We start from the raw sequence: 12,082 nt of genomic DNA, 5'->3' as shown, positions 1-12,082 counted from the left end.
ATTAAAATTCCATGTCAGCCAAACCGAATGGAAAAATGACTTAAATTGGTTGGGTAGGTGCAATGACAATAATTGAGTGACTTTTGCAACAAACAAAAAAGTTCTAAGATAACTGCATTCACAACACGGGCCATAGTCAAGCATTGCTATCTCTCCCCGCGCTATTACGGGTGGTTTTACATTAGTCGCACGGAGCGGGTTTACCAGCCATGCGCACCCTCACAGTGTATTGGCTGCGGGTTCTCTTGTCATAAAAAATAAAAAAAGAAGAAGATAACTATCATTAGTTGAGTGACCAACCATCTGAGAAATCAACTTGAGGAAGTCATAGTTCTCATTTAGATTTACCAGAATTTTCTATGTATTCTTATTAGTAGTTTCATTTAGAATATGCTAATTTTTTAACTATCATTTAACTCTGAATCAGTTTATCAAAATGCTGGCTGTGAAGTTGAGGCTAGTGTATTGGCGAACTTGATAACTATTCTCTTGAATGATTAATCATTCTTTTGTCTGTTGAGCTTACTTATAACTCATCAAATTGTTTTCCTGTTGTTCTTAACCCGAATTAGAATGTTGCAGTTACTAGGTGCAAAAGATACAAAGTGGGAGATATCCTTGGGAGAAGAACGTAATGGCTTCTCTGTTCAAGGTAATATGAATGCCACAGTGTTCTTTGATTTTCCATGTACATGGGATATTTGTTCAATAAATTTGTCCATTGATTTAATGTTGTTAAGTTGTGTTTTCGTGTATTGTACTAATGCCTGAAGGGATCTTCTCCTGCCTGTGAAAAGCACAGCCTTTGGAGGAGTATATGAAAACATGTTATAACATTGTACGCTATGCTTTACTCCGTGTATAGCTAAAAAAAAAAAAAAACTCCTAAACTTTTTCTGTCATGAGAAGGGGGTTGGGGAAGGGGGTTGAACACACACATATTGCATGGAGACTTGAACAGGCTCGGTGTTATGAGTAGCTAACAAATCGTACATGGTTTCCTGATTTAACTCGGAAGTTTGTTGTTTAGGAAGCAAGATACGTCTATCAATCTATGACTTTCCAAACTTCTGTATAATGTTAGCAAAGTGCAGCAATTGAGTCTCTGCATCTCCATTGGCATTTCATGGAATTTTAACATAAAGAGATTGTGGTGTCCTATGTGCTTTCTTAATCTAGATTTTATTTGGTTTTAACTATCTTTTAACATTTTCTTGCTGTTCGTTTCTCTTAGGATTTAGCCAAGATTTCAGCATATAGGGATAGAAGGTTTCCAGGAACACAAGAAGAATTTGAAGATGCTTTGTTAAAGTCGACAACTGTTTATGTGGGGAACTTGTCCTTCTACACAACAGAGGAGCAAGTATATGAGCTGTTCTCTCGTGGTGGAGAGATTAAAAAGATAGTGATGGGATTGGATGAGAATTCCAAAACTCCTTGTGGATTCTGCTTTATAATGTATGGTCTCCAATTTCTTCCATTTTGTGTTGCTAACTTTCAACCCTATAACTTATAGATACACCTGCTCCAGCTTTTACCAGTTCTGATTTTTGTCTACTTGTTCAGTTAGGATTTCATCTTATGTATTTGTCATTTGTTCTCGCCACCTGATGAATTTAAGAATCGTGTCCGCTGTTTCTACTCCTACAAATATGGATCAACTCTTACTCGCTGTGTCTTCAGATTTAGATGACATATTTTACAATTCTGGGGGTTAATACAAGGAAATTAAGAAGTATTCTGAAGATTATTAAAGAAGCTGATACCACAATCATTGTCGTGTTTAGAATAATTTGACATGTTCTCTTAGCATATTGTATGCAATCTGAATCCATTAGATGCAATCAAAGACCACCTAGGTTGAGGACAAGATACCTGGTAGAGGCAAGGGCCAATATAATTTTTTTTTTTTTTTTGTGGGAAGTTGGTTGTATTAGATTAAGACTGATGACATAGGCAGAAGGCATTGTTTTTTTTACATGAAATGGGCATTGTTTTTTACATGAAGGAGAACATTAGCTCCAGTTGTTCTTTGGTGCAAAGGGATTATATGAGTAAAAGATTCGACCTACAGGGTTCAAATTGAGAGGTGCTGTTAAATATGTGGATGATACGGAGGTGGCTCGAGAGTGAATAATGGAGCTAGATGTGTAGGAGTTGAAGAGCACATTGCATTGAGCTGCCTAATTCTAAAGTCGGACGTGAAATGAAAGTACAGGAGGCAAGATTATCATATGGTGAGCTTGTCAAGGATTTGATTCATACTGCTGGATAAATGGGCAGTTGGCTATTAAGAGTAGAGAAGTCTATTGGCGGAGTCAGAGGTGAGTATTTGGATCTCTTGATACCTTGGATATCTTAAAGGAAAAAATGGAAGACTTCATAAAAAAGGAAAGAACAGAAGAAGCTCCGGAGCTGGATGAGAAAATGGAAATGTACAATTTTTTATCAACAATGAAAAAGCTTGAAATCTATTACAAGTCTAGCTAGGAGTAAAGCAGGGACTTCCAAAATTTTGAAATATCTGAAGATAATAAGGCAGTTCCATTTTCTTTAATGGATTCAACACTATTGTAATTATCTATCTAATTCTGTCACAGCTATCAATGTACAACTTTGTTATGGAATTTTGGATTTAAAGAGTCCTTCGAGAAAGGGAAGGGATATGCTGGAGAAAAGAAAAGAGAAGGGAAGGAGTATTTATTATTACTTTTGTAGCCATTTGGAGAAAAATGAAAGCGACTGTTATCTGACATTAATCTCCTGTTATGTAGTTATTTTGTTCGTACTCCTGAGGTCCTTCTTGGTATCACAAAATGTTTCGCTAAATGGGACTGCATTTCTCCATGTTTTCGCCACTTTGAACTGAAAAGGAAACTTCGCTCCTGCTTGATAGAAAAAATAAAAGAATTTTCCTCCTATTTCTGTCTTATCTTTTCCTCCCTTTTTTCAAGTCCAGGGGTCGGATTAACTTTGTTAGTCTAACAGGTATCACAACAAAAATCTTCTTGTTTTACTCCTTTGGCACTTTCTTAATGATGGAAAACAAGATCATTAACAAGGAACGAGGAGAGTTTCTAGCTTTCAAATCAGAGAAAAATAGATTCCTTGCAAAAAGAATCAACCAAATTAACATTTCACAAAGTTAAAGTAGATCTATGTTCTTGCCTTAAAAGCCCAAATTTTGGGTACTAATAATCTTTTTGCAACTTCATGCATCCATGTATCATCACTATTTTTCCAGAAGCTATTATATAATTCTTTGATGACATGCGGAAAATATTTGCTAATGTTTCAAGAAAACTTTTTATAGGTTCCTTGTTAAAGGAAAAAAAAAAAAAACTTTTATAGGTTATGGTGGTTGTTTAGGTTGTTTTTCTTTTGGATGCACGGGTAGTAATGGTGGTGGCCGGTGGGTGGATTTGTATTTGGGAAGTGTGTGGGTTTCTTAGCATTCTCTGTCTTGGTGCCCTGTTCCAAGCTTATCAAATTTTGCTACTTTTAGATCTGTTGTCATTTTAATTGGCTTGGTTGAAACTAGAAAGTTTAAGAACAAATGTTTGAATATGTATTATTATATTAGGTTTGATGGGAAGGAGTTTAAATAATATTTTGAACTGCAAAAAGTAGAGAAGTTGAAATGATGTCAGATGATTTATTAGTATAAATTTATGCCAGAATAAAATATTTGACATTAGGACGTGAACTTTTGGGGATGTGTCCACATAAATATAGATCAATAGAAACGGAATGGAAGCAGTGTATCACAACCTTGTCAGTTTTGATGCTGCCACTGTTGCAGTAGTGAGCAAATACCTATTTGCTGATTATTTTTTTCTTTCTTGATAGTTGAAGTGAGTTCTTTTTTATAAACACCAAGATGTTATTAGGTGTACGTTGTAGTTTGTTGCATCTATATCTTTGAGGTTATCTCCCGATTAGGTCATTACTACCTTCCCTGTACAAGGAGAAAAAAGCCAAAGAAGAAAACAAAAGAAGGTGAGGAGAATATCATTTGCATCGGTAATAACGGCAAAACTATTTTCAGGTACTACTCTAGAGATGACACTGAAGACTCTGCCAAATATATCAGTGGGACAATTCTTGATGATCGCCCTATCCGTGTGGATTTTGATTGGGGATTTCAAGAAGGTAGGCAATGGGGCCGTGGTAGGAGTGGTGGACAGGTAATTTCATCAGTGACTCATCCTTTTATCTTGAGATTCATGCTAGCATTTGATCTAATTTACATCTTTTTTCCCAGGTACGCGACGAATATCGTACCGACTATGATCCAGATATCCTTCTCTTCTATCAATAAGCATGTGTTAACAATTTTCTTTCGACTTCTTTAGCTATTTTTTTAAATTTCAATTTTCTTATTTTGTAGCTATTTTCTTAAATTTTTTAATTTCGGATAAAAATGTTTTCAACCTATCATGCACTAAAGTGATGAACATTGAAACTGGAAGGACACTGGAATTGAACAAAAAGGACATGAACTACTGGGACAAGCTAGTCAAAGTTAATTAATTGTATGCAGAAGGATGTCAAACTAAGTACTCTTAGCTAATTTGTTTAAGCAAATGTTTTTTTTTTTTTTTTTTTTTTTTTTTTTGACAATCAACAAAAAAGCAGGGAAGTGTATGTAAACGTCTGTTAAAACTTTGCATACTTTCGGCACGTATGCCAGTATGTTGTAAGTAGTGGTGTGTGTAACTTCTCTATTTGGAAATTGAAACTAAAGTGGTACTTGACCAGCTAATAATATGTGTAATTGTGTACATTATTCCTCTATACACAATAGTGCTTTAGGTTTTGGGTATACTTGTTGATGCAACATCATAGGTTACTCAAGTGCCTTCTTAAGAAATGACTCCTACAGTACTTGATCTAAAAGAGAGAGAGAGAGAGAAAAGAAGTACATCTCTATAGTACTTGTTTCAGTAAGTACTTACCCTAACACGGGGTTTGCCTAGTGTGGGTTATCTCCCTTGTGTGGTTTGCGGGCTATTGCACAGGAGCGGGGTTTATCCTGTGTACACCCGAAGGGTGGCGGCTGCAGGTTCCCTTGTCATTAAAAAAAAAAAAAAAAAAAAAAAAAAAACAAAAGCTTCTCTCCTCTTATGATCATAGATTCTATAACATTCTATCTCAAAGCGTTAGTGACCCTAATGCATTTTGCTTTGAGTGAATGAACCAGAGTCTCAAATGTTTTTTTTATGACGGTGCTGTCTGGGCTAGCTTGCTTGCACCTTATACCAAAGACAAGTACCGGGCAACTCTGCCCACCATGACTTACGCAGGAACCAGTGTTAAAAATGTGTTTCAAAAGCTTCAGTTTTCAGTATCCTTCTCCTATAGTTGTTGGACAATCGACTTGATGAAGAGGGAGGAAATTTCATCTGGTAGCCAATGTGATGTTCCAAAGTTTTAACAGGGCAATGCTTTTCTTTTTTTCTTTTTTTGGATGACATAGGAACCCCTAGCGGCTACCCTTCGGGTGCGCATAGGGTAAACCTAGCTCCTGTGCAATAGCTCGCAAACCACACAGGAGAGATAACCCGCACTAGGCCAGCCCCGTGCGACGAGCTCGACCCAGAAGGCAAATCCCCTGCTTTTCTTTGTTAGTTATTTTACAAGGAAATATTATGAAGTGGATTTCCTTTATTCTTTTGTCATGAATCGTTTATCAGGAATCAGAACTTCTAAGATGTATAGAAGTTCCTTTTAGTGTAAGTGACCAGGAGATGAATTTTGGCTCACAGATTTATTACTCAATCAAGAATAGGAAAGGTGGTTGACATGTTTACATGGTTTTCTGATATATGCGTTTTAAGATTGATTGTTTAACCCAACTTATCAAAGAAAAGAATATGGTTTAACCCATGAAGATGTGCACAAAAATGTTGTACTTTATGGTTATTCAATTTAGTAAGTTTTCATCACCTTATTGGACAATTGGTTGAAACTCTAGTATTATAGTCCAAGCAACTAGAACAATGCTACTTTTTGCATTTGTTCACCCTGAAAATGTCAACAGAGTTTAAGACATCATTCTTTCTCCATTTATATTTAAGAATTTAGAGCTGTCTTTTCATACCTTAACTAGTTACACGTCGAGGTGGTTATGGAAAATTAGTCCGAAAGGAATTGGAAGCACAAAGGCAGCTTGTGGATTATGGAACAAGATCACTGGGCGCGTACCCACCAGTTATGCCACCACCTCACTGTAAGTTTGACTACTCTTAACTTAGTAATTAGTTGTTTCTTCGATAATATTGACTTTTTTCTTGCGTCTTAGCAAATAGCTTCTTTCCCTCAATTTTTTTGATAATATGTGAAACGTGGAATGTAAAGAATGCAAATATTTTTCTTCTTCCTTTTCTTTGTTCTTTTTCCAAGAAGGAAATATTTTTATTCAAGAGTCAACTTGAAGTGCCTCGTTACTGCAGATTTAGATTTTACTACTACAGGACTTGTGTGTGCTGCATAACTGACTCCTATACGTAAACCTAGTGTTTATTAGTATGTACAAAAGTTGGTTCAGCGGCGTAGTTCTTCTGAGTTGTTATTATCTGGTTGTGTCAATGTTGATAGTGAAGTTCTTCTGAGTTCTTATCTTACACCTCACTGTTTCAAATATATGTGCCTTTTATTTGATGAGTTGTAACTATAGCTGTCAGAGGAATAGTGGTTTTAAATTAAATACTGCATCTCTTAAGCACAATATCTACATTCTGAATGCTTGATAGCAAAATATCAAATGTGTCTGGCGAAAAGAATAGTATAAGTTTGAGCATGGATAGAATGGCAGCTTCTGGTTGTTAATGATCTGGGTTCTGTTCCAGTTCTAAATTTTGAGCTAGCCGTATTCTTCCCCATAAATTAATCTGGCTGCTTTTTCCAAACTAATGCTGTCAGTTCCCATTATTCTAGTAAAATCAGATTTAAACTTGAGATTTTTTAACAAGAGAAAAGGGAAAAGGAAGAGGTTAAATCAACCCCTAAAGGATTTCAAATTAAGCTTGGAATAGTTGATTCACTGGACCTTCACCACTGAGTTTTTCTTACACTTACAATCATCAGAGTTTATCTGCGGTGCTCTAACTGTGTGGTGCGGTAGGTTTTGCAATATAATATAATATGATAATAAATGTGGTATACTTCTTATAGACCTTTTAGTGTGTCTATGGTATTGACTGATACAAGAAATATAATGCTGCAGATGGTAGACATGGCGGAAACCATGGTCATGGAGGAGGCTCTTATCGACATGGTAGAGGTAAGCTCTTTAAGGCTATTCAGTTCTAATGCTCTACAACATTGTATTATTCTGTCTTTTGCTTCATTAGAATAGATTTAACAGATAACTCTTTATCATATGTGGAAAACAGACTTTCATCGCAAGCGACACAGGGAAGATGACCACCATCGGTCAGATTATTCAAAGAGGAGTTATGACTGTGAATCTCAGAGAACCTCTGATCAGGAATCCAGACGGGTATTTTCTTTTATACCTAAGCCATCATTTCTTTTTACTGCTTTGCTCTTTTTCGCCAGCATGTCCTTGTTCCATCTTTTCATATGTACTATCTGATTAAATATTTTGGAGTTCCCCTTCTACTAAAATCAGCAATTATAGGATATTATTAGAACCAAGCCTTAGTTTGTATGGATATCAAAGAAGCAGGTTCCCTGATTTTAGCGTGTGATTTTAATGAATAGGAGGTTGAGCTTCAAATTGTTTATCTCTCTTGTTTGTCAGCCAGTTTTAGTGATACTTGTTGCTCTTTTGCGCAGGAGAAGAATCCACGTTTCCGTGAGAGTGGTGATTCTGATGAAGAGGATGATGATGATAGGAAGCGGCATATATAGTTCTATTTTCAGATGTGGATTGTTCGGAGAACAATGTGTTACTTTAAAAAGAGTTGAAGACCCTGCTCTTTCTTGCTCTCATCAAGTTCCTTTACTTGTGCTTACACAATTAAATTGTTGTACATTATGAACTACTTTAAAACGTATTTGCACTTAAAGGAGTAATCGTTGCTTCTCACTCTCTTATTTATCTTCATTTGTTTGTATTTCTGATGGTCATTGATGAAGTTAATTTCTCAGTGTACCCTCTATTAAAAGCCATTACTCCAAGCTTAAAGTGATAAAAGAATGCATTGCGAAGCATGAAAACCTTGCTAGCAACGATAAAATAGCGATGAGTAAGTTTAATTCATGGCTAACAAACCTCAGAATAGTCATGTGCTTACTGAGATGTTCTGCATTTATGGGCGTTTGTTATAGTTACCGTTATTGTGGAGTTTTATTTTAAGGAAAATTTACATCCCATAACTACCTCTAAAACTTATTTATTAGTAATAGCTACCCTTGTTTTTAATTATATTTGGTAGCTTAATTATTTATCAAATTACCATTTGTAGCTTGTTTTTGAATAATAAACCAACAATTTCCCTAAAAATAAGGTATCTCTCTCCTACTTACCCATAATCTTTTTTTTCAAATATTTTTCTCTCACCTATCAAATCTTTTTTCTCCCTTACCCCTCTTCCTCTCTCCGTTCCATCTCCTAGTCCTTTAAATTGATTTTCTTTCACCTACCAAATTTATTTTCTCCCTCACCCCTCTTTCTCTCTCTGTTCCATCACCTACCCTAGATCTCATTTTCTCTTACAAATCAGAAGAATCCTACAGTAGTAGCAGCAGCCATGGTCGATGACGAAGTGAAGCCATGGTCGACGTTTGGGTATTGCTTTTTTGTGAGAGAAAAAGAGTTCTCGTGGGAAATGGCTAAAATGGGATACGTGAAAGATTTAATGGAAACAACATGGAAGTTGTAAAAAGATGAAGTTGATATAAGGAAAAATGAGTGGCTTACGAGAAAAGCAACTGGTAACAAATGGAAAAAGAAAAAAAGTTTGATTTTTGATTGAATCTTGTTGAAGAATACACAATGGTTTTGCGAGAGAAATGGAGAAAGACAAAGCAATGAGCACAGCTACCAACAGGGTAGTGAAGCCATGGTCGATGAAGGAGTGAAAAAAAGAGCTCTAACAACGGTGAAGGACGACTGAGTGAAGCTTTATTAACTAATCCAATTGAAAGTCTTTATCTCCGGATAACGTTCTTTTTGTAGCAACCTGAGACGACTCGCTTCTTTCCCATTAGAACACCATTGATGAGAGTTGTGGAGATTCATCCTACCAAGTGTTTGATAAAATGTTTTAGTATATTTCAGTATATTTCTGTGTATTAACAAACAGTATATTTAATTTTTCGTATATTTCAAAGATATTATTTCGCTGTATTTCAATGTATTTATCTTTTTTTGTTGTAAATATAGTGAATGTTCCAAATATAGAGCCTATTTTTACTACACTTTCTTTTCACGACTTTTGTATTTCGCTGTATTTCAATATATTTCTGTATTTTGTATTTCTAATTTATGAAACAATTTCTGATATATTTCATTGTATTCCATTGTATATACGCATACTATAACTTTATATTTCTTAAACAATTAACCATATTTCATTATATTTCAAAACAGATATTTTCTAGTATTTGGAAGTTTTTAGATCTTTAGTGATTTTTGAATTCAAAAAGTTTTGATTGTGATAAAAGTTGAGAGAGATTTGTGAGCTTTTATGGAAGAATAACTGTTTTGCATGATTTATGGGAAGTTTTAAATTGAATCCCATAATTTTTTTTAATAAAAAATTATTCCATAAATAGGGTCTGATTTTACTCTTCAGTGATTTGTGTGAAATATGATTGATTTAATTTGCTTACTATTTAAAAAGGAAAAGAATATTATGTTCCCAAAATATAGCTTATTTTTTCTCTTAGAATTTTTTTTAAAAATATGTTCCAAAAATAGAGCCTAAATTTACTCTAACGTGTTTTGTATTTCTCTGTATTTCGCTATATTTCACTGTATTTCAAAAATGCGAAATACAACTGAAATACAAAGAAAAAAGTGTCAAATTACGAATTTGGTGAAATCTTCAACTTGTAGCTATAACTAGTTAGAAGCTATTAAAAGGTAGCTATTTGTGTAAGTTTCACTTATTTTAAACTCATATCTCAACTTAAACTAGACAACTTAAATTATATCAGAACCTCCCTTTTAATATCATAGAGAAAAATACACGAAATTATGGCCATATAGAAAACGGATAAGAAGCTTTCCATACGTGTTGGTAAAAAAAAAAAAAAAAAAAAAAGGGCCTTCCATTAGTTCTATATTGGGTGGAAGAAATTAAATTTGGGGAAGTTACACATTTGGATGATCGACTAAAATTATTTATAGTGAAGGTGTTTGGTTTGATACTGACCCGAAGTTTAATAAATAAAGGAAGATTTTGGAAATTTGTGATCTAAAACAAACCATATAAATTTTATGTGGTTGAAAATCATTTAATTAAAGGTAAAAAGGTAAATGTAATGTTGAATTGCTGCTATATATAGAAATGTGTCATCTTTTTTGGACTGACCAAAAATGAAGAGTGTCATATAATTTGGGACGGAATATAGAATAATGATACATATATTATAAATCAGCTGATTATTTTCTTGGACTATATAAGTTAATTTCTCATTAATTAAATTAACCAACGATGTCGTACTTGTTACCGAGCTAATTTCCTAACACGGACTAGCCCGGATGCATTAGACTGCCTCACAAAATCTGTCTATAAACTTTTTATATGGAAACTTTTACTCTCTGTTTTGTTAATTCTAGTTGAAGTGAAAAGTTTTCATATAAAAAGTTTCAACACACGCTTAGACTGACTCAGAAAATCGGTCTATAAATTGTGACCTTCCTTGGCCTTTGTTTTCATTGTTATTGAGAAAAGAGATCAAGTGATGGAGAATCTTGAAGAGGGTTACCGTTTTCATCCGACAGATGGAGAAGGGCTTACTTTCTTGTTGAGATTCATTGCTGGACATGAGATGCATGATTCTGGTTTTATCACCACTAATGTTGATGTTTACGGTAAACAAGAACCTTGGCAGATTTATGATCATGGAGTTCCCTGCGGTGATGATGATGATGATGATGATGACGATGACAGCGACTGCACTCAGTATCGCTATTTCATCACAAAGCTCAAGAAGAAGAACAAGTCCAAGTATAATCGCAATGTGGGAAACAAGGGCAGTTGGAAACAACAAGACAAGGGCAAACCAGTTATATACTCATCATCATCACGCGTAATTATTGGATGCAAGAAGAGCATGTCTTACGTGAATAAAGGGTATAATAAGAAAGATGGGAATTGGCTGATGAAGGAGTACGAGCTCTCTAGTGTTATTCTTCGATAAATTCGACGAGGATTGCAGTAGACATAGCGTGCATCGTCAAAGTGCCAAGCAAGAGACCCGTTACTAGTTCTTGTCATTCCGAGATTTCGACTTGGCACACAATCTTGAACAATTTTCCTGATGAAGTAACTTGTAATTCACACTCTGAATCTGAAACCATAGGTTTCTTGAATTTTCAAGAATCACATCAGGCTGTGGAATCGAATAGTACTACTGATGAGCCGTTACAACTAGTGGAGCCATATGATGCAGGGGACTATATGCAGAGCAATTCATCAGTACAAATGGAAATGTCACAACCCCAATTAGATGTTCTTGAATGGGACAAAAACGACTTGGAAGAATTAGAGGGGATGTTACATGATATGCAACAGGACGACATGAATATCGTTGAACCATTATTAGCAACAGAGGCCTCTTACACTGCCATGCTCAATTTTGTGCCTGAAGATGTGCTTAGCTTTGATCCATGGGAAATACTACTTGACATTGATCAGATATTACAAGGAACCTGAGGTTGTGTCAATGGAGACCATTTGTTTTGCTTATTTGCTGATGCTGGAAAAACCTGTAATATTATATAGACATTCTTTAACAAGCTGTATAAATCTTTTGTAGGAGATGATTGGACATTTATTATTAAATTTCTGTACTTGTTTATGTTATAGCACTTATTAGTTTAACTGATTAGTTCCAAAAGTATACCTGCTAAGGTTAAAGAGGGAAGCAAATTTAGATGAGA

The 12,082-nt window shown here is 35.0% G+C and overlaps 2 protein-coding genes across 2 annotated transcripts; both read left to right on the top strand.

The window, feature by feature from the left end:
* Positions 1-262: 262 nt before the first annotated feature.
* LOC132034278 (nuclear cap-binding protein subunit 2-like) lies at positions 263-8,144 on the top strand. Its single transcript, XM_059424579.1, has 8 exons — positions 263-652; positions 1,235-1,458; positions 4,049-4,187; positions 4,265-4,298; positions 6,119-6,232; positions 7,229-7,285; positions 7,398-7,504; positions 7,804-8,144. The coding sequence occupies exons 1-8, from the start codon at positions 635-637 to the stop codon at positions 7,876-7,878; spliced, it is 768 nt and encodes a 255-aa protein (XP_059280562.1). The 5' UTR covers positions 263-634; the 3' UTR covers positions 7,879-8,144.
* Positions 8,145-10,881: 2,737 nt separating this feature from the next.
* On the top strand, positions 10,882-11,855 carry LOC132035012 (NAC domain-containing protein 101-like). Its single transcript, XM_059425336.1, has 2 exons — positions 10,882-11,323; positions 11,503-11,855. Exons 1-2 carry the CDS (start codon positions 10,882-10,884, stop codon positions 11,853-11,855), a joined length of 795 nt encoding a protein of 264 aa, XP_059281319.1.
* Positions 11,856-12,082: the final 227 nt, after the last annotated feature.

Source organism: Lycium ferocissimum, chromosome 10 (assembly GCF_029784015.1).
Source record: "Lycium ferocissimum isolate CSIRO_LF1 chromosome 10, AGI_CSIRO_Lferr_CH_V1, whole genome shotgun sequence".
Taxonomy (NCBI): domain Eukaryota; kingdom Viridiplantae; phylum Streptophyta; class Magnoliopsida; order Solanales; family Solanaceae; genus Lycium; species Lycium ferocissimum.
The sequence above is the reverse complement of the archived record's forward strand: the minus strand, read 5'-3'. Positions and strand labels throughout refer to the sequence as shown.

What these genes read in the sequence shown, in the direction of transcription:
- LOC132035012 (XM_059425336.1), top strand. Translation starts at nt 10,882, where the DNA reads ATGGAGAATCTTGAAGAGGGTTACCGTTTTCATCCGACAGATGGAGAA. An exon ending in GAAGGAGTACGAGCTCTCTA is followed by an intron (nt 11,324 to 11,502) that starts GTGTTATTCTTC and finishes CTGAAACCATAG; the next exon opens with GTTTCTTGAATTTTCAAGAA.
- LOC132034278 (XM_059424579.1), top strand. An exon ending in TCGTACCGACTATGATCCAG is followed by an intron (nt 4,299 to 6,118) that starts ATATCCTTCTCT and finishes AACTAGTTACAC; the next exon opens with GTCGAGGTGGTTATGGAAAA. An exon ending in AGTTATGCCACCACCTCACT is followed by an intron (nt 6,233 to 7,228) that starts GTAAGTTTGACT and finishes ATAATGCTGCAG; the next exon opens with ATGGTAGACATGGCGGAAAC.